The sequence below is a fragment of the Ambystoma mexicanum genome, chromosome 3p (genome assembly GCF_040938575.1).
Source record: "Ambystoma mexicanum isolate Mex_15411 chromosome 3p, UKY_AmexF1_1, whole genome shotgun sequence".
Classification (NCBI taxonomy): domain Eukaryota; kingdom Metazoa; phylum Chordata; class Amphibia; order Caudata; family Ambystomatidae; genus Ambystoma; species Ambystoma mexicanum.
This window is the reverse complement of record NC_090925.1, coordinates 503,376,966-503,399,142: the sequence shown is the minus strand read 5'-3', so window position 1 is coordinate 503,399,142 and position 22,177 is coordinate 503,376,966. Positions and strand designations below refer to the sequence as shown.

General features: G+C 45.1%; 1 protein-coding gene across 2 annotated transcripts in view; it reads left to right on the top strand.

The window, feature by feature from the left end:
• The window catches only part of PTPN1 (protein tyrosine phosphatase non-receptor type 1), an 894,220-nt gene that overhangs the window by 365,572 nt on the left and 506,471 nt on the right, over window positions 1-22,177 (top strand). The window contains exon 4 of one of the 2 annotated variants that reach the window (XM_069651172.1): window positions 9,658-9,756. The exons of the other annotated variant lie outside the window; for it this stretch is intronic. Coding sequence (XP_069507273.1) covers window positions 9,658-9,756 — 99 coding nt within the window. The remainder of the gene's footprint in view (window positions 1-9,657; window positions 9,757-22,177) is intronic. 2 annotated transcript variants of the gene reach the window in all.

Genomic DNA, 22,177 nt, shown 5'->3' with positions numbered 1-22,177 from the left:
TCAAGGATGCATACTCCCATGTGCCAATACATCCAAGGTACCGAAAGTACCTCAGATTTGTAGTCTGCGAAAGCCATTATCAATTTCGGGTACTGCCTTTCACCTTGAAATCGGCACCCAGAACATTTACAAAGTGCCTGCCAGAGGTAGCTGCTTCTTCCGGGAACAGGCCCACCACGTCTACCCATTCTTGTACGATTGGCTAGTTCGAGGTTCAACGTATCAACAAGTCTAATCTTCTCTCAACCAAACCGAGACGCTGCTCCAACAATTGGGCTTTACAATCAATTATACAAAATCCTGCATAAATTCCCTCAAGGAGTTTGGTTTTCCTGGGCGCTCAATTCCTTACAGGCTGCAGCCTGGTCAGACCTTGTGCGGAAAGAATCAAAAGATTGATAACACTAGCAAACTCATTCACGCCAAACAAGCTAGTCACAGTGTGCCATACATGGCTCTTCTTGGGACCATGTCTTTTTGTATTCCTCGTATTCCCCATTGCTGGCTGCATATGTGGCCAGTGCAAACATTTCTGGCTACCAGATGATCCCAAAGACAAAGAAACCATCTCCCGGGCTCTGTCAAACACACTGAAATGGTGGACATACCCATGCAACATTGCAAAAGGAATGCCACTGTTGGAGGCAAATTACAATTTTACCATTGTAACCAATGCACTACTGCTTACACCAGCAACACTCTGAGAATGTGCAGATGGGACGGGCCGTTTTAACGGCTGTTCCAGTAAGGTAAGCCGTGCAGCTTTCGGGGTTGTTTCTTTTCTCTACTTGAGTGTGTATTCTTCTCGTATTAACACAATTTTAAAGACTTGTCTTTGCCTAGTTTTCCACCTCCTAACATTTATACGGCTACAAAATCTATTCGCAGCATGTGAATCCATGAAAGATCCAATGCTGGAGAAGGCACTAGTTTCTTACCTGTAACTCAATTTTTCTGGCGTTTGTCACATGCGGCCTACACCCTACAGGCAAACATCCTCTTATGGGGGATATCCTCCAGCTGGATTGGTTAAAATCTGAGGGGAAGCTGCTGGGGCGGAGCTATACACTTGACGTCCCATTGGTGGGTACCAAAAGCACCCACAACGACATCGAAAGTAACCAGCTTTTCCCAGCCTGATGACGGGGGAATATTCACAGCATGTGAATCCATGAAAGATACCAATGGTGGAGAAATGGAGTTAAACGACTCCCTTCTTCCTCCTCTATACATTGTTTATCCCCTTTTGTATGCGCATAATGACTCTTTAGGAAAAAGCATGTTGAAATAGCTCCCGTGCTTTTAATTCCTTCATTTCTTTCTCTCCTTTATCTTTGCCGATTTGTATAATATCTAGCCATAGTCAAAATCTGGGCCGCAGTTTGAGTTGGCCATGTAGACTCCTAGGTTTGTATATCATTCTTTAAAGAAGGCAACAATCCTTCTACAAAGTGTGAACAAAAGGCTTTCTGTCCCTCTGGCATAGCCATGTCCATTTCACTAAATGAAGTAAAAGCTTCTTCCTTTCGTGCTAAATATTTTTCAACTGACTCACCACATTCATGCCTGCTAGCAGTCAGTTTATCCCAATGTATTTGCTTGCGGGGAACCACTTGCTGGATGTGTTAATAGCGTTGGAAGAGCTATTATTTCTTTTCCCAATTCCCGAGTCTTCCCCCTTTTCCCTACTGACTCTATCACCTCTTCTCACTTTGACAGAATCTAAACTGTCTTGCACGTTGCATTGGCGCCATATATATGCTGTATAATGCATGAAAACAACTGATCTATATCTCCCAGTGTGAGCTGGCCTATTTTAAGTACCCGGACTGTCTAGGAGTACCACTGTCCTGGATTTTCTTATATCTGGATAATCTTTAGTAAAGGACAGTCATTCAAATGGTTCCGAGGGACATGAACCTGGTGTCAGATTATCAGTGTCAAACCCAGGCACTTCTCTCATCGGGAACACTTGTTACCATAGACTTTGATGCAGCATGTATGATCCAAAATGAAAATGTTGACACTATTGCAGAACAGAACTTTGCATCAAGTGTATACTCCTTCACTCCTCGGTCTATGTTCTCATAATCTTCTGGCAGGGGATATATTTCATCCTTTAATGTTTTTTTCTTTTTATGAAATTCACACATTTGTTTGCACAGCCTCTATATTATTGCAAATGCAAGCGTATCTTGTCCCTGGAGCACATATACTTTAGGTTGCTCCACTCCTTGTACCCCATTTTTAATCCATACCACTACTATCTTTTCTGCAGTTTCCATGTTGTGGGCTGTAATCCTGCGAGCATGAGGTGACTAAGAGACCACCTTGTCACTAGGTACTTGATAGGGGGTGGGGAAGTCTTTTAACCATTAAACATTTAACAATGGATCAGTCTCATCCTCTAAAGTCACTTTTGATTTGGGTTCCCAGCCTGAGGGGTAGGACGTGGCTACATACCACCCTTTATACTGGTATATTCACGACCTCCATCTCCATCTTTTCTCGTCTTTCTGATTATATGCGCACGCTTTCTCTTTCACTTTGTGGCTTACGTTTCTTAATCTGTGCTTCTCTCATAGTTTTTAGTCTTGAAAAATCTTCCCATTGATTTTTATTTCCCATTGCAGGGGTCTAATGGCCTGATTACCCTTAGCAGCTAGCACTTCCCTTAAATATCCCATCTTTTCCAGGTCAAAAGATCCATGCACTAGAAATTGCAGATCAGAGTTGTTGGCAGCATATTCATGTAATTTATTCAGAAACATTGCTACGCCCAAGCCTCTTTTAAGCATTAATTTCAGAGCCTTGCGTTCCCTCCAGTGGGGTATACCCATGTTTGTCCAACTCCTGTTAGAACATTTTAATCTTGTTTCTTTATCTACTTACTTTGTGATCAGAGTTGCCTTGATAATGTCTCACTTAAATGCAATGTCCCCACAATCCATGCAGTCTACAACATCATTTCTTGCCATGGTTTCTAACTTTTTATGCACCAGTTATATTTCTCTTATAATTCATTACCAGTATGCTGCCTATAGAAACATTGCATATCCAAGTGTTTCCCTATGGCTCATTAACAATATGCTTTCACAGGGAACACAGCACTACATGTTTAAGTGTATTTCTCTATAGTTCGTTTAACAGTATGTTCCCTATAACATTTCATTCTTATAATATCAGATCATACAATATTATTGTGGAACGGTCTTGCCCCTTTTTCTGCAGTCTTCTATTCCATTGCTTCACCAGGAATGTAAATCCTCTTTTCACACAGACTGGTTATAATCATTTGCAGATATCAACGTGTCGAACAGGTAAGGTGGTGAGAGAAAGCGTGGCTGCTAGGAAAGCTTCTTGTCCCGATAGCAGCAGTGCACCCCACTCCCGCCTTTGCCTGCTATCCGGCCGTGGCAGCTTAGTCTAACTGGATCTTTCTGCAATGAGGTCTCATCTGGTGTTGCTAAATTGTTAGATAATAAAATAATACTCCTACGATTTTCCTTTGAGTCTAGCAAATAATCCCAAGACACCATGAGGCATCAGGACAGTGTATTCATTTTTAAATGGTCTGAGAGACTCATTTGTTAACCGCTTCAGCTTTACTCTGCATGGTGTGAAGACCCCATCGCGCCCCCACCCCCATCCCCTGTCTCTCTCTCCATCTCCTTCCCCTCTTCTATTCATAAAGAGAGTATTTATACAATTTACAACATGTATCACATTGCAATAGCCATTGACTTGGTGCTAAAATTGAACTGCAGCCCTAGTTTCACATTTCCTCCTACATCGGCTCTTGGCTAATTTAGCACTCTTCGTACGTGCCCTCGACGCAGGCTCAACAGCTGTGACCTAGCAAGGACATTCTGTGTTTTTGAAGGCTAAGGCTTCTTTGAAACATTTTCACAGTTAACTGTTCTTGGAGAATTTGTTAAACACTTGCAAATCTACAATTTTAATACATATTGCCAACATCGAGGGTCTCAATGTCCTTTTCTGAACCATCAAAGGTTTACAAACCACCCGCCAAAAGAGACTTTTTAATGTCTAAGGCCTCAGTTTGAGGATGAGGTGGAGGAGGAGGAATGCCCTAATTATGGTTTTGGACAGGAGTATGGGACTCTTGGTGTTCCAGAGGAGCTGATCTCCCACAAACAAAGAATGAGTGACCTTGTGGACACCCTAAAGGATGCCAGTGGTCTGGATGCCAGTGGTCTGGATACTTCCCCAGCGGTTGACTTTGGCACCCCTGAAGGATCAGGACATGCTGATGCTTCTTATAAATCAGTAATGGCAAAGTTTAAAGAATACGTGGGCTGGGGTAGATCTGTTGAGTATGAACAAGATGACTTGACTGATATTTTGGATAAGGGGCCACGTGTAAGGGTCCAGTCCTTTGTTTTCATACTGCAGTCAATAAAAGGGTCTTGGGGAACTGGAAAAGTCTGGGCACCGTTCCCGCAGTCCACAATGACTTCACTTAGAAATACAGACCATCAGTAGATCCAGAGTTTCGAAACATCCAGGTCCTCAAGCCTTGTTGTTCAAGCAGACACTGCTGCTTATAAGGGAGCAGCTTATTCCACAATTCCTACAGACAGGGAGGATAAAAGGCTTAATGCTATTGGAAATAAGCTTTTTTTCTTCGAGTATGGCACTGAAGGCAACCAGTGCAACTTGTATGCTGGCATCGTTTACCTACACTTTGTGGTAGGTAATTGCTGTGGCATCGGAGCACATCCCGGATGGTTTTATGAGTATTATTCAGGACGGGAAGGATGCTATGTGTCAGTCCTTGCAGTCAGGTCTGGACACTGCACTGTATTAGCCCTTCTATGGCTGCTGGTACAGTGCTTATACGTTTTGCGTGGCTAAGAAAATCAGGGTTTGCTTCTGATGTGCAATCCAGACTGTTGGATATGCCATTTGAAGGGTCTTATTGGTTTGTAACAAAAGCAGACGAAAGCCTTCAGAAAATGCAGACGTCTAAGGCAGCAGCAACATTTCTGAATCTGTCCATGAGGCAACCCTAACAGTCGGTCAACTCCGTCTTCTAATCTAGGATGGAGACATTGTTCATTTCAATATTACTACTCTGTTGGGAGGGCAAGAGGTCAGTTTACGCAAAGGGGACAGAGAAGACCACGATGGGGCGGCTGAGATCATTCAGAGGAGCTTCTACAGCATGTGCTTCCTTGCCATCCGCAACAACCATTGCCCCAAAACCGATTTGAAGACTTAAAGCATTTGTCTGCACTGGGAGGCAGGTTAGCCCAGCATCTGAAGGAATGGCAAAGCATTCTAACATATACTTGGGCTCTACAAACTGTCACCCATGGCTACAGCCTTCCCTTTCTGAAGAAACCACCAAACTGTCCCAGGAGTTCAGTCCTTGAAAGTACCAGATCCTCTCCTCCTACAGGAAGTTCAGACACTGTGTAGAAGGGTGCAGTCGAACAGGTACCTGTAACAGAAAGAAATGAAGGCTGGTACTCTCCTTATTTTCTAATCCTGTAAAAGGATGGAGGGTTGCGACCCATCTTGGACTTCAGATACTTGAACAAGTTCCTCAGGAAGGACAAGTTCAAGATGGTCACTCTTTCGCAGATCCTCCAGGCCCTTCAGCTGCAGGATTGGATGGTGCCATTGGATCTTGACGATGCTTATTTTCATGTGCCAATTCTTCTCAAGCACAGACCATATCTGAGATTTGCCATTGGCAGTTCTCCCTATTTGGGTACTGCCATTCGGGCTGACCTCTACACAAGGGTATTCAAGCTGATGGCGGTGGTGGCAGCAAATCTACAGAGGGGGATTCCCATCTACCCCTACCTGGACAATGTGCTGATCGGAGCCCGTTCACCTGAGCAGGCTCTGGAACATCTGGACAGCACCCGTCGCTCTCTCCACAGATGGGGCTTCCCCCTCAACTTCAAGAAGTCCCACATGACCTCAAAAACTACAGTTCATTGCAGCAGTCCTGGGCTCTTCCTTTGGGAAATCCTTGCCACCCGAGGTAAGGGCTATCCATATATCGAAGATGGTAAGCAAATTTTATTTTTCCCCTAAATCTTCTGTCCTTCAATTTTCTGAGGTTGCTCGGTCTCATGGCATACTGCCTCTTTCTGGTGCCAGAGGCCTAACTGAGGATGAGGTTACTTCAGTGGGCCCTCAGTGTTCACAATTCTCCAGCAGGATGACGGATGTGGTACAGATCCCTAGTGGAGTAGCACAGGATCTCCTGTGGTGGGCCATCAAGGAGTATGTGTTAAAGGGGGAACCCTTTTGGCAACCATGGCCAGAGATTATAGTGGTGACAGACGCCTCCCTCCCAGGTTGGGGGTACAGGGGGCACACCAACGGCCTCACGATCAGCAAACACTGGTCTTCGCATACCAAACTGCATATCAACCTTTTTGGAGGTAAGGGTAATCAAGCTAGCGCTGATGGCCTTCTTGCCCTCTGTACGGGTTAAGTGTCCTGATAATGACGGACAACAGGAGTAGCCATGCATTACCTCAACCATACAGGGGGTGTAGTGTCGCTGCCCTGTGCAGGGCTGCAATGCAGCTCTGGTTTTGGGCACTGCAAGAAGGAATCTGTCAGCATTTCATCTGACCGTAGAGGGAAATACAGCGGCAGACACTCTGAGCAGGCAGAGCACATTCTCCCACGAGTGGGAGTTGGCTCAGGAAGTGCTTCAAAAGATCTTTGCCCTCAAGTAGATCTGTTTGCATCCAATGTCAACAGGAAGTGTGACCTGTGGAGCTCTAGGGGATGTGTTCGTAGTGGACTGGAAATTTCCACTTTTTGTACATGTTTCCATCGATCCAGTTATTCCTAATGTACACAGGAGGTTGAGGACGTTTCGGAAATGCATGATCCCGACGACTGGGCCAGGAGTATGTCGTACTCTGATCTTCAGGAAATGTCCATCTGCCCTCCAATTCTTCTTCCCCAAAGGGAGGATCTCCTCTTGCAAGAGGGAGGTTGCATTATTAATCCAGCGATCCGAACCCTCAACCTCCACACATGGTTTCTGAGAGGTTGAAGTAAAAATATTGGGACCTTCTACATGATGTCATGGAGGTTTTGCTTTGGGCCAGAAGTCCAGCAACTAAATCTCTATACTGCTGCTGCCGGAAGACATTTTGCATCTGGTGTAGAGATAAAAAAATTGACCCATTGTCTTGCGACACATCATCGATTTTTTGTCTTTTCTGCTACATCTAACCCATATGGGGGCAACAGGTTGCTACGGCCAAGGGCTGCGCTGTCCATTTTTAAGCACTCTCCAGAACAAGGTTCCTATTGTCATTCAGTTTTTAAAGCGTTTGACCTACATCTTGCCGCTGGTTCATTCATTGTTCCGGTATGGGATAGCAACCTGGTTTTGAGCTTCCTGATGGGTTCTCCATTCAAACCATTACTTTCTTTTCCACTTCGGATGTTATTTCTGAAAACAGTATTCTTGACGACCATCACCTCTGCTCTCAGAGTGAGCAAGCTTAAGGCTTTATCTTCAAAACCACCAGTCAGTCTTCCGTAAAGACAAGGTAGTTTTGAGGGTTCGGCCTTCTTTTCTACCAAAAATAGTGTCAGAATGTCTTTTGACGCAAAAGATTGTTTTACTAGCTTTCTACGCTCCTCCCCATCCATCCAAGGAGGAGGAGAGGTTACACAGACTGGACCCTAGAAGAGCCTTGAGATTCTACATTAACAGGGTTTTTAAGTTAAGACTGGACAACCAACCTTTTGTTGGTTACACAGTCCACAGAATGGGACAAGTGGTTACTAAGCAAACGCTATCTCAGTGGATCATACTGTGTGTATCTGAATGTTACAATGTGGGGTCACGTGGAGGGGAGGAAAGGTTCCCAAAGGTTTAAGGGCCCACTCAACTAGAGGTGGAGCCACTTCTTCCGCCCTCCAGAGAGGGGTACTGCTGCAGGACCTCTGCAATGCTGCTACCTGGTCTTCTGTGCACGCGTTTGCTGAGCACTACTTTTTAGATTCCATTTCGGGCCGATAATCCAGATTTGGAATGCCTGTTTTACTCGGCGTTAATCAAAATTGAACTCTACTTTCCCACCTCCTGCAAAACACTGCTATGGGAGAATATCAACGATGAGGAATACGTGAGAGGACACAATCCACTCGCAGAACAAATTACTTACCCCTGGTAATGACCTTTCGAGAGGATTTTCCTTCCACGTGTTCCTAAACGCCCCTCCCATCCAACCCCTCTGTCAAGGAGTTTCTGTGAATTACACCTTCCGCTCTGTTAACAGCTCAAGTATTTCTCATCTTCGAGACTGCCGTGCTGGTGAGAAGAAAAACCTGAACTGAGGCAATGGGTGCGACTAGTGCCTTTTTATACCAGCATCGACGTCATACTTGAGAAGGATGGAGGCTTTGAAAGGGCATAAGTGTGATGATGCGCAGTGCCCTCTGCTGAGAAAAACTTCCGACCTGCAAGCAGGATATCCGAGTATATCAAAGATGAGGAATAATTGGGAGGAACATCCAGTTGAAAGAACATTGCCATGGGCAAGTTATTTGTTCTTCTGCACCAGCCTCAGACACCATTTGTTCCATCACCTCAATTGACCTATGAAACCACTTGGCTTTTTTTAAGGGCATGCATGATCGCCTTAAGATGTTCAGTTGATAGGGTAACCATATCTTAACTGCCAAGAGACTGTCTTCTGGGTCAGTGCTTGGTTTGGTCTTTCGTCCAGGTGTCATCTGCTGTTGCTGTCAGAGGTAATTGAATCTTGAATATCGAATCTTTCAGAGTTGGCTGCAAGGGAGCGTGGGTCACAAGTAATATTTCTGCAGCAGCATTTAAGAGGGCAGGTGAGCATTTGTTATGGCTCCAGGTTCTAGAGTAGGACATGGGTTTTCGGTACTGGTCAGCAACAAGTGATTGAAATTTCATGGGTTAACCCTGGAAAACCTAAAGCATCAATAGACCATAACAGATCTAATTGTGGAGTATATTTATTGGAGCAATTATGCTAAATTTAGGTTTCTTTGACCCAACTCTGTTCTTAGGCCCCGTTTGTCTTGTGCTTGTTGATTTTCTGTGACTTTGCTGGTCTGTGCTTTCCCAAAATTATAATTGATCATAACTTTTTGTTCTGTGAATTTCTACTTTTGCATCAAGAATTTTCTCACGGTCAAGTCTTGTGTTTTTATCTGTACATTTCCACTCTGGATACTGGACTGTGTACTTTTTGCACTTGTTTCATGGCAAGTAGTATGATTCGACCTCCCTCTGTACTGCTGCCTTCTAGTTCCTTTTTTCTATTGTTTGCATTATGCAGAAAACCATGCTTACACAATATTTGCACTGTTCCTTTTTGCCTTAGTGATTTTTCTTTCTTACGTTAGCAATCTGCACTGCCCCTGCTGTATCTATACGTATCTTGAAAATAGATTGCACTGCCTTGTTAGAAAAAGAAAACTGCAAAATATGAATCCAAGTTTACATTTTTATTAACAAAAGTAATGGCATTTTTATTTTATAAATGAGCGTTCAATTGATAGACGCACAATTCCAATTTTCTGCGCAACTGGTACCACTTCTTGGAAAACCTCTTCCAAACATGTTGACTATACTTGAAATTTTGATCTACTTGATTTTTACAGGGCCCTCTGCCAAATACTTGCGGTCATTTCTGGGAAATGGTATGGGAACAGAAGAGCAGGGGTGTTGTCATGCTTAATAGAGTGATTGAAAAGGGATCAGTAAGTACTTTACATTAACTACTCTTAAACAGCGTTTTTATATTTGTCAAACTATCTCTTGACATGCTTTTACTTGTTTCTTGTTTCATAATACATTCAGATAGTGGTCCGCCTCAGTTATTTGCCATTTTACTTGCCATGTGCTTCATTACTACCTTTCATGTGCATGCGAGATTGGAGTGTTTGTAAATTGCATGACTGTTGATGTCATTTAGAATGTTTGTTTATGTAAAACAGTGTGCTGTGTGTGCTCAGTTGAATTCTGGAGCAGCTGGGATGTGGATGTACTGGTTATAGTCTCCTTCAATTACATTTACTCAAACAACTTTGTAACATGACACTTAGAATAAATATAACTAGCTTTACTTTTGGACAGTGTCTCCTGGAGCTTTATCTGACGCCTATGCCCAATTGCAAAATCATGCAAACAAATACCTGGAGTCACTGACCACTGCCTCTAAACATTGCTTTGAAATTAACTTTACCCAAGGAGGAGAGTCTCAGCTACTCCTAAAATTGCACACGTCTTATTTTGTCCTGTTGCATCCATCATACATTTGCCTAACCGCCACATGTGGGCTGATCAGGCTGTTGCCAAATCCACCCACTGAAATCATTTTATACCTTAAATACTAGTTGATTGCTAGGTCAAGAGTCATCTCTGCCAGTTCACTTCCTCTTCCATAGTACTGCATTCTGTATGGAACCTTAACTCTGCAAACGTCTAAGGCCTTCCTCTCCTTCTCCCTAACATAGCAACATATAGCGTGAAAGCAAAACATTCAGGCATGGTTTATTTTGTCTGTTGTAAATGTCCCACTAGTTTTGTCCTGCCACAGGGTACATCAACCCATAGGAGAAACTCGGTGAGCTCTAGCACATTAGTGGAAGCGTGTGGTATTTGCACTGCTCTCATTTGATGGTCTTCCAAACATTCTTTTTGTGTGACCCAGAAATGCCTGTCTGTCAACGTTTGATTCAGGGGCTGCTTGAGTTCTCCTCTATGCACATATATTCACAGAGAAGGTAAGTGCGTCTTGTTAGAGATTTTGACTGATTACGTGCATGGCGCTCACAAGGTATAGCGTGCCAGTCATTGAATGGACAGTACCATTTGAGCTGCAAGTTATCATCCAGACCTGTCCACTACAACACGATAGTTTGCTCTTGATTTTTGAGGATGAAGTCCTCTGTACACACAGCATCGTTGGTAGTTGTGTACAAGACCAGTGAGGTGGCGATATATGGTGTTTAAGATGCCAGGGAAAATATCAGGACAATGAAGCAGATCGGTCCACTGAGTAACATGATGGTTCTTTTATTACGTCAAAACAAAATGTCTAATTTTTGCACTTTTTTCCATGCAACACCGAGAACGGCAAGCTATCACCTGGTACTCGGGTCTGCCCATTGATTAGTTGTCGGAAACAATTAGAGGAAGAGATGCAATTTGGAATGTTCTCTTTTTTACATTACACACCTGTACATCATTTCCACAGACAGTTCTCCTGCAAGGCCATTTCAGAGCATTGCCAGCAATGGGCCATATGTTTTTTCGGGTAGTTCCCCATTGCTTGCGTTACATGATGGGTGCTTTTGGCCCAAGGCCGAGTCTGGCACTGCGGGACACCGCTGTGCTAACCTATTGACATGTACTGCCTGCAAAGCTTTGTATATCCCACAGTGCCATTAGAAATTAAGCTCTCAGACTTGAGGCTCTTTGGACCCCAAAGATGAAATCCAGAGTAGGTCTCACTCCATCTCTACCCAGTCTTTTTAAAACGGTGCTTTTTGGCCCACTAGTAACATGGGTCCTCCAGGAATACCATGTTCTAGTATCTTCTGCTTCTCCAACCTGCTCTTAGACTGATGGGACAGAGTGCCAGCACATGCCCACCTTTTATGTGGGTTTGTTGCTTTTCCCCTTGTTCCTTTTGTCTCACCACAGATCGATTATAGGACTTCAGACATAATTGTATGTTTATAGCACACATTGACACCAATTTACAAACTATTGTCTTGAGTTATTTTTAGCAGCTCTTATAGACGTTTTAGTTGACAAACTGGAGACTAAAGTCGCTAAGCATAAGTTGCATCATCAGCCCCTTGTTTAGTTCCATGTCTTGCAGGTGGTGGATTGTTGGGTGCTCTAGATGGCAACCCCAATCTTTTCCCTTCCTGTTAAAACCCAAACGTGTAGATTCTTAGAAGCGTTGCACTTCTTTTCTTATATGAAGCCTAACAGAGTTGGACTCCCACCCAGTGCAACATTTGGTTTTGTCTTATCACCACAGGGAATGGGGAGGGAACAAAGGTTTGCCGTAGGATTTGTTTTTGTGCTTTTTTATAAAACCTTATTTGTTCAATGAGTTTGCTATGTATCCCAGACCTAGTCCATGTATTTTGTTTGATGCTACATCTTCGGCATCTACAAAGAAGCATTTCACAACAGGGTTTGGTCTATTAGTCTACTGTGGCGGGCCGCAAGGAGGAGTCTGACACGTTAAGGACATTCTGACTTGCTTTTAATAAACTTATAACAAAAGGCCGATCTTTCCATACTTCTAGGGGGTGGGGGGTTGGGGGTTCCCTGCCTATCTAAAGGAATTAAAGGTGCTTGTCTGTTGTCGGGAAATCCCGAATAAAATAATGTGCTTGGTACAAACATAATTCTACCTGACCCTACCACTAATACAACCAATTTAAAAGAGGCCAGGAGAATGGCTTAATACCCCTGGTATTCCATTATCTTCTGTTAGTCTTTTTAGATCAACGTCTCTGTTTGTTTTCTACCATGATCTTCTATAATAATCTCTTGATGTCTCCTGGATTAATTCTTGTAGCTCTTCCGCAATATTCTTGGGTTTTGTACTCTCTATGATGTGTCTGTGACTCCTTTCCTTGTGATACTGTCTCACACTTTTGGTTGAACTTGCAGACCTCTGTTAATCCAGGCATTTTCCCTCCTATGTTCTCTCTCTGTAACCATCTTGTTCACTTGATAGTCTTATCTCCTCTTTTATTACAGCACTTTCTTCTATAATTTATCAATTGTTCACCTTTATACATCTAGGGTGTTTCCCTTATTTCATTAGTCTCTGTTTCTAGTCTTTATCTACTTCCCACACTGGATTATTCATTCTTCTGTTGATCTGTATTTCATAGTTCCAGTTCAACAACGTTATATTTACTATGCGAGGGGTCAGAAATGAAAGCTGGACACAGTTTTCATTGTTTTCAGTAAAAGATATTAATTAAATAAGAATGGTTTGGGAAACTGCCTCGATTCAAAAGAGGAACTTCCTGCACTAAAACTAAACTGTTATAATTCGCTCCAACGAAAATATTCAAGGTGGAATCCCTTGGATCCAGAGGGTGGACTCCCTTCCCCCGTTTTCTTCAGTAGGATGGCAATTGTCTTTTATTAACAGTTCCTTTTGTGTTTCTCCTCGATTCACAAGGTTCCTGATTAGGCAGCAAGTTCTGGAACAGTCTTTCATTAACACACATTTCTTCTTGATTTCGAAAACACGGTCTTTCGCGAGCATTTCTGAAAGCATTGCAAATTGCCTGGTATATCTCCTGCCAGGACTTCTCATGCGTTTCAATTGCCTGGCGCCTTGTCTTGCCGGGACTTATGTATTTCGCAGTCTCTGTTTCACCAATACCTTATGTATTGCTCTTGGCTTGGTGTATATGTTTGCAGTAAGGTTTGTTTAGGTTGTTTTCCCACACTTGCATTTCATGCAGCCATAGCTCATTGGTTGGTGGCTGTGCTTTGCCTTTTCTGCATTCAATCAATGTTCTTGTAGTTTTAACAATGGTATCACATTCAAATTGTCACGGTCTCCAAAAGGCCCCAGGGTCCTCACTGGCTTCTGGTAGAGACTCACTGGTTTTCTCCAGCGTCTCCGGTCTGGTTTGCGCTTCTCTGGCATGCTTTCACCCACTTTCTATACTGGAGTGTGCAGATGTCCTTTCGGCTTCCTTATAGCTCAGTGGTCACACGTCTGCTTCCCTTCAGGTCCCGGAGTGGAGAATGCTTCCTCTTTGAGCTGCCGAGCACCCAGGACCTCTCTTGTGGCTCCCAGCATCTCCATGGCATTTTGGTCTCCCGCACAGCATTTCTCATTCTGGCTTGGCGGCCTTATCTGCTCCGCCACACGATCTTCAGGTTTGTGAGCTTCTATAAAAGTGCAATGTCTTCTCCTGCACTGCCACACTCCGTGCGGTTGCCGTGTTTAAATGTCAAAGGTGTGATTTGGAGGAACAGCTAGACTGCATGTTGTGCTTCAAACTCTTGCTACCTTGTACTGTGAGAAACCAGAAGGTGTCTCACCCGCTAGTCCCTGGGGATCTGTCATCCAGGTGGCCAGGACACAGCCATTGCTTTTGGGTGGCCAGGACACAGCCATTGCTTTTGGATCCAGCTCCTGGGGGTGGACCAGTGTGGGAGGATCACATGGATGGGGGTCTTCGGGGAGTGGCAGTGGGACACTGTATGGCGAGACGCGGTATCCCCTTCCCGGTTGCACCTTTTCCCGATCCTACCGGGTAGGATACTTAGGAACTCAAGCCGCCCCCAGCCCCACTTTCCTGACACGTTCTCATGGACAGCTCACTGGGAGAGAACACACTAAAACACGAGGCGTATATCTGACAAGTCCCAACAAAAGGGCTAGACAGTCGGGCATTTACTGATAATTACACACACCTCACTTCCCAACACGGATAAGTCGGAGCACAAAAGCACACTCTGAGCAAGGCAAAACACACAAGGAGGAAGCAGCAGTTCCGAGATGGCAGTTTAATATGAGGAGAAAGACGGCAAGACCAGAGAGGGTTGCAAGGAGGGAAGCACCCTTGACCTTTTTCAGAGAAAGACCACTACTTTCAAGAGTCCTTTAGAATAAGAAACCTAAAACCTGGAATTAAAGTGCAAGCAAGGTGCGGTGTGTGTGTGTGTGTAGGAGGTACCAAACACTCCCGCGTTGATAGCCCAGGAGGAGCGATTGCTGCTGTGGTACTGTCCTTGGCTCCTACAACAAAGCAGCTCCAGTAAAGTCAGTACAGCTGGTGAGTTGGAGAGACTGATACGAGACCGTTCTGTGGTAGCGCCAAGGTTGCAAGCAGCAACATTGTTTGAAGGAATTTGCAGAGAATAATTGTCATGGCCACAGGCCTCAGAGCACAAAAACCACACCATCTAGTGATGGGGGCAATGGGTCACCTGACTCACTTAGGTCCCTTTGGGACATATAAACACAGGGGACCTGGCTGGACTCTGTCCTGGCACATTTGGCACCAGGCTCATAGAGATGTGAGCAGGAACACTTTATTTCAGTGCAGGAGTGCTTTTACTTTATTTCAGTGCAGGAATGCTTTTATTTTACAAGAACTTTCCAGGAGCTGAAAGCCTTTAATTCCAGAGAACATCCTCATGTGCTGACTCGTCGGGTGTGGCAGGCAGGCTGAAACTGGTGTGGTCTGGCTTCAGAAGCTCAGCTATATAAGCTGCTCCATCTTTAAGGCCGGTGCTTCGCGTTACTGTGCACTCGCGTGCAACGTCACGCTCACCACTGCTTCGAACCAGTTTACTTACCTTTGAAACCAGGCGTTCTCCTGCATACTCACCTTCAGGAAACCGGTGCTTCATTGCTTCATCTGCAGACTCATCCCCTGACCAGTGATCTTGATCCCGACACCACAGCACCGCACTCCGCATCCAAAAACTCCTACCCTGTGAAATAGGAAGACAAGGTTAGAACATCTGCCCTAGGGCCGCGCCGCATTTGAACCCTAACGGACCCTTTAATTAACTTACGAGCTACTGGACCTCTGCAGCTTCGTTCCTCATTCCCTCCGGCTTCCGCCTTGAGCTCCGCAGCTTCTGCTGGGCCCGCAACATCACCTGCAAGGGAAGAAAGCAAAAGAGCAAACATCAAAAGTGGAACGGACAGCAATACAAGACAGCAAACTTTACAATACAACAAAAACAGACGAGGAAAGACAAAGGCAAACAGGAACACTTAACTGAAGTATAGTGGCTTAGTCGCAGCAGGACTGGACTACCACGTGTAAAGGACCAGTGAAGGAACTCGGTCCAGATCATACAAGCACCCCTGCCAGAAGCAGCAGGACGGAGTGCTCGTCAAAACTACAACAGGTGAGCTTTCCAGGGACAATGCATCCCACGGGTACTACGGTTTGGGAGAAGGAGTCTGGAAGGGGATCAGGCGCACAAGCTGGCATACTCGCGCCCCCTATTCTCCACGCAGGAGCAGCCCCGAGCAGAGTTTGTGGTGAGCGATGCAAATAAATGTGACTGAACTTTTTTGAAGCCAAGATAGATACCATATACAGAGTGGTCCGGCACCACGTGGGTGCTCATTTGAAGCTCACTGTTGGGTATCGAGCTGAGAGGTGGCAAATGTGCATGGTGAAATCGAAGTGGTCCTGCAAAGGGTCAAGCTAAATCCTGTGCACATTCGATAGTCTTTGATAGTTAATATGAACTGCAATTGGTCGGAGCCTGACTGAGGGAGACTGGTTGTATAAAAGAAAGGATCTGAGCCCAGCTCAGGGGAATCTGGGGTGAACCGTGCGTCATCTGAGAGAGAATATTCTCAGAAAATTGAAAAGGGGGATCTGAGCCCAGAAGAGGGGATCCAAAGTAACAAGCATTGTAAAAAGGGATCTGAGCCCGGCTGAGGGGGATCCAGAGTGAAGAGTGAATCATCCTTGTGAGAGGAAAATAACTTTGCCTTTTGTTTTGACACATCAGGCCCTCTGAATCAAGAGACTTTGATAAGTAAAGAGACGTGGGCATAGAAGGCCTTGATGCCGGTGATGGAACTGTATCCTCGTGTTGAAGAAGCCCAAGTGTACGATTTGCTCGAGTGAACTGGCCTGTCCCGTGCTGAAAACCTGGGGAAGGGAGGCCAACGGCCTGAACATCCTGACCTATAATTTTGTGAACACTCCTTTCTTTTTTATGAATACTACTCCACGCTGTTTGTATTTAGTGGTAAGGGCTGGCAATAGGTTTTTTAGTATACGCCCTTTTATTTTGACGAGACTCCACTAGGACTGCTTTATTTGCTGGTCGCAGCCTGCTCCGATCTGTAGATTTAGGATTATGTAGGCATTTATCACACCCTTGTTAAAGTTCAATAAACTCCCTTGAACTGTGGGTACTTGTCTGTCTTGCTATTGATGTCATGCCTTTCTTGCAGTACAAACCGCTTCATCCTCCTCATCTCAGTACTTGGGTGATTCTGGAAGTTAACGTCGATGGGTGTTCTGGGATGCATGGTTTTTAAAGTAATTTTACATAAAGGTATCTCAGAAGCAAAATGGTTTGTTGGAGCTTTGTGTATTTAGGTCTGACCAGAAAAATATAACTATGGTTACTTTACTTCTTCTTTAAGGGCAACAAGAAGCTGACAATAGGCGTTAAAGTTCTTGAGTTTTAGAGGGTCTTCCTCATGGGAAAGGGGGAGATACCTCGTCTCGTCCACTGACGTCCTGACATCTCCCAGGTAGTTGTCTCCTCCTATATGATCCTCTCGCATACAGCTGCCCCCAGGTTTAGGATCAGCTGGCGGCTGCCCGTCCCCTGGACACTTTGGAGGAGGTCACTGCCGGGGAGTCTGTGATGACTCCATTAGATTCATCACATACCCTTCCCCTAATATCTTCGGTTCTCGCAGCACCTTTTGGGAAACAGAAAAGGAAGTCCACATTGCCCTCTTCACTTCTGTTCCAAGGTAAAACTATAGGGCTGTAAGAACCAGCCAATGAATCTTGCATTAGTGTCTTTGCGGAGGCTCATCCATGTTAATGGGGCATGGCCGCTGACTTGCCTGGATTTTCTGCCTGCCATATAGTATTTGAGGTAGATTATAGCCCACTTCATCTCCAAAGCCTCCAACTCAAGAATTGTGTAATATTTCTCCATTGGGAACAATTTTCTACTTAGATGGGATGCTATATGCTATCATGATCTTGTGAAAGAACCGCCCCCAGACTAGTATGCAAAGCATCTGTTTGTAGGATGAATTCCCGATTGAAATCTGCCACCTTCAACACAGGCTTGCTACACATGTTTGAGTTTATCAAAACAACTGATCTTCCCCCTCGCCATTTAACTTTCTGGGGTTCAGCATTTTTTAATTTGTCAGTAAGATTGGACGTGATGGATGAGAAATAAGGGATAAAAAGTCTCTAATATTCTACTAAACCCAAAAAAGCTTTCAGATTTTTTTATTGGCTGTAAACCCAGTTTTTCTTAGTGCCCTGGTGACTAAATACAGGCGATGAAACATGCTCTCTCCACGATTTGCTGTGGATATAGTCGTCGTATGCTCCACAGGAAGCATAGGGAGGGAGGATTTGGTCCATTAACCTTTGAAAGTTAGCCGGTGCCCATGCAATCCAAAAGATGGCACCTGCAACTGCAAGGCCAATGGGAGTAGAGAAAGCGGTCTTACCTATCTGCTAGATTAACAGGGACCTGCCAGTACCCTTTTGTCAGATCAATTGTGGAGAGGAAAGCGGTGGACCTCAATCTATCAATAAGATCATCAGTTCTGGGAATGGGGTACGGTCAAATTGGTAGACCCCATTTACCTTGCTGAAATCAATGCAGAGTCTCCATGATTGAGCTGGCTTGGTGACTAACACAATTGGGGATGACCAGGGGCTCTGAGAGGGCTCGATAATATCAGCCCTAAACATATTTTCTATTTCTTCATCAATAATCGTCTTTCTAGCTTCAGGTTTCCGACATGGTTCTAAATGGACCACCTTGCCTGAGGTTGTACAGATATAATGGTATATTCCTTTTACCCAACCAGGTTCAACTTTGAAAACTTCAGGGGCCTGTTCCAAGAGGTCCATCACGTCCTCCTTCCGATTTTGAGCTAAATCAGAAGGAATCAGTGTATTTGTATTGGCTTCATCAGACAACAAGCTGGTTAACACCACATTGGTGTCTTCTATGGGTTTGTCCCCTGATGCGAGTCTTGATCTTTGTCTGTTTATGAAACCTAGAAATCATAAGGCCAGGTCTGCTCTATTATTTCGTAGGGACCATGTCATTTAGAAAGCATTTTATTTTCAGATTAAGGGGGAACTAGAACCTTTTGCCAGATAGAAAAGCTGTATTAAGATCCTTTTCTATCATAACCTTTTTGATGTTCTTGTGTTTGTCATATTGGCTTGTACTATGGATCTAACTGCCGCCGTATATTTTAGTCTCTGGGCAGTTTGGAGTAGCAGTAAAGTAGCTTCCTCAAGTTTCACGCACATATAAAGGACCTCTTGCCATTCCGTCCTATATAAAAGTTGAAACAGGGAGCGCCCTTTTGAGGATTGTGATGTTTTCCGATTATAAAAGGGCCATTGTGTCATAACATTCTAATGGTTTGCATCAGCTTCATACTAAACAATCAGTTTGAGGGTGATGCATAGAAGTACGCAATGTTTTCATCTGGTGAATGTCCTTTACTTCTGATATGCATTTACTCATAATGGTAGATCTTTGGTCTGTTAAGTTCGGAAAACCACCTCTTGAAAAAAATGTAATTTAAATGCTTGGCTATTTGTTATTCCATAAAAGAAAGGCTTCAGGGTAATGTGTTGCATAGTCCAATATCACCAGTATGTATCGGTTTTCCAATTATTAAAAAGTATATCAATGATGGGCAGCTGCTATTGGCATTTGGATAATGGTCTGCTGTCATAGGGAGCAAGTGTGCACACAGTTCTTTACATCTGCTTAGATCCCAGGTGAATAAAACAGGTTCAGTACCTGTGCTTTAGTTTGTTGCCCCTAGATGTCCACTGGTGAGTTTTCAATTTTCTTGTGACCTTTAGGTACTATAAATTGCGATCTAGGGGTAGCATCTGGTTCATTATCTCCCCTCTAGAACAACCTGATCTTTAGGAAAAAAATGTCTACCTTTCTTCCTCGTCTCATGGGGTAAGACCTCAAGAAAAGGTTCAGCAAGCAAAGGATTGTTCCTTTGGGCAAACGCTAAATCAGGGATGACTTCAGGCTCTTCAGTCATTTGAGGTATAGCTGTCTCTGGTGTAAAGTGAGATTCTGTCTGTCTGCCTCCTCAAAACCCTTGCTTCCTCATTCGGTTTTATCAGAGGACTTAACTTCTCCACCACGGGGGTCTGGCATGGATTCACATGCTCATGAATATTCCCCGGGAATCCTCGGTAAAAAGAAAGCAGTCTTGCTTTAAAGCTTGAGAAGACTGCCTTTCTCCCTTTAGCCAATTACTGTTGTCGGGGGTCATACTGCAGCCACCCAATGACAACCATCTCCCTGGGCCCCACCCCGGTGGCCATATACAGCTTTTTACTGCACGCTTCAGTGCTGGGAGTCCTCTCGAGTTGCTCTTCGAGCTATTTATTTCCTGTTTGAAAGTTGTTCTACTGATAAATCATTTCATTTTTGGTCAAATCTCTTGTTCGCTGACCGCTGGTCAGTGCTGCTACATCGTCGGATATTCGTTTTCCAGTTCAGAAGGCCTAGTTAAGGCCGACTTTGCACCTCGTCATATCAGAAGAAGGCAAGAGCAGCCAGTTCAAGCTCTGCACTGGATGTGGCTTAAGGAACATCTACGTTGAAGATTGGTATGCAAGGTGGCTCTATTGTCTGCATCCTGACTATAACGGGTGCAAGATCTGCTGAGGTTTCCCTGCCAAGACGAAGCAGGACCATTCTTGCAGGTTGGTGGCATGGCTGAAGGAAGAAAAGGCGCTGCCTCTGGGCACTTCCAGCCCATCCAGGTTCTCGCTCAGGGAAGAGATCTAGAGCTGCCAAGGATGTCCCTTCCCAGGATGTCAATAAAAAGGCTAAGCATCATGCCGCTGATCCGACACTGGCTGCCGTTGCTGTGGTCCAGTTCAGAGCACACGTGCTTCCCTTTGCCTTCACCGTCCACGGTAAGCCTGCTGGTGGGTGCTGTCATTAGAGCGACCGACCCTCTCGTCCAAGCATGGCCATTCGTCGAAGGATAGACCAAGGAAGGACACTCACACAGAGGGTGCTCCAAGGTCCTTGGCAACAGTGTGCCGTCAGGTTCTCACAAGCAAAGGTCCTAGTCAGCGTAACCAGTCTACTGCAACAGCTTCCACGTCCATGACCTCATCAACGGATACCCTGTTGATCATTGTTGCTACAGACCCCGTTGGCGATTCCCCTTGATGACCATGACTACATAGACTACGTCTATGCAGAAGGTTCCACTGCCTTCCTGTTCCACGGCTATTACCGCCGCAGCCATGACTACCCAAGCTGTGAAGACCCAACTCGTCTCTTCTTTCCCAAAGATCTGTTTGGTCTAAAGGAGGTAGCAAAGGATCCTGCCATGGTAATCTATAAACGTTCTGATGAGTGGGTCATTGCAAGAAGGCTAATTCTCTGACCAGGAAGGGGACAACCCGATGGGTGAAGAGGACCCCCCGCTCCCCAATGGAAGAGGACCAGCCGTTGCTCCCGGCAAGGCGCACAAGCCCTCAATCGTTGCAGCCCCAGTGCCCCCTCCAGATGGTCCTAGAGACATGTCTCTGGATATCCTGACCACACTGCGTAGTTTAGTGTCTGAGATACAGCGGCTCCTGGCTCCAGCAGGGAGCCCCCCCAGTCACAGCCTACCAAGACCACGGCACAGAGCCCGCCCTGCTGGTCCAAAACATCACCCTACACCGAGGCAGCCAATGCCACTCTCCACTCCGGCTGTACCTGTGTGGATCCACTCCATACTGACACTGGAATGGATACAGGCACTACAGAGACTGATGAGTTTGATGACTTTGTACTTCCAGATGGAGAAAAGCTGGGTGCTGACAACACCCTGCACGATCCCCCCGCAGGGCATCACCACCGAATGAGGTGGGTTCCTTCCACTCCATGCTCTCAAGGGCATCTACCCTTTTCAACCTAGTGCCTGAGGAAAAGGAGGGATTCCCTTACCAGAGACATGCGTCATCCAGGAAGACTATTGTCCATTCCTTTGCTGGACGATGTTTGGGAAGAAGGCCTAGCTCTCATGAAGACCCCAAGCTCTACACCAGCGAAGAGGGACAGACTTGAGAAAAAGTAGAGGGTGCCTGACTCTGGACCCTTCGTACTTCAGATCACTGCTGTCTCCGGACTCTGTGGTTTCGGCCACCACACTGCAAGCTACTAAATTAGACACTGAAATAGCTAGATTGCTAGAGACCCTGCAACAATGATGGTCTTCAACCTTTTGATCCTCTAGAGCAACGTTCGGCAGATCCTGTAAAGGCTACGCATCCACTTCGTACCGTCAACCCTCACTCCACTTCCCAGGAGACATACAGGGGCCAGTCACAGGCCTTTGGCAGAGGGGCACAGCACTGGCATCGTCGGCAAGCCAGG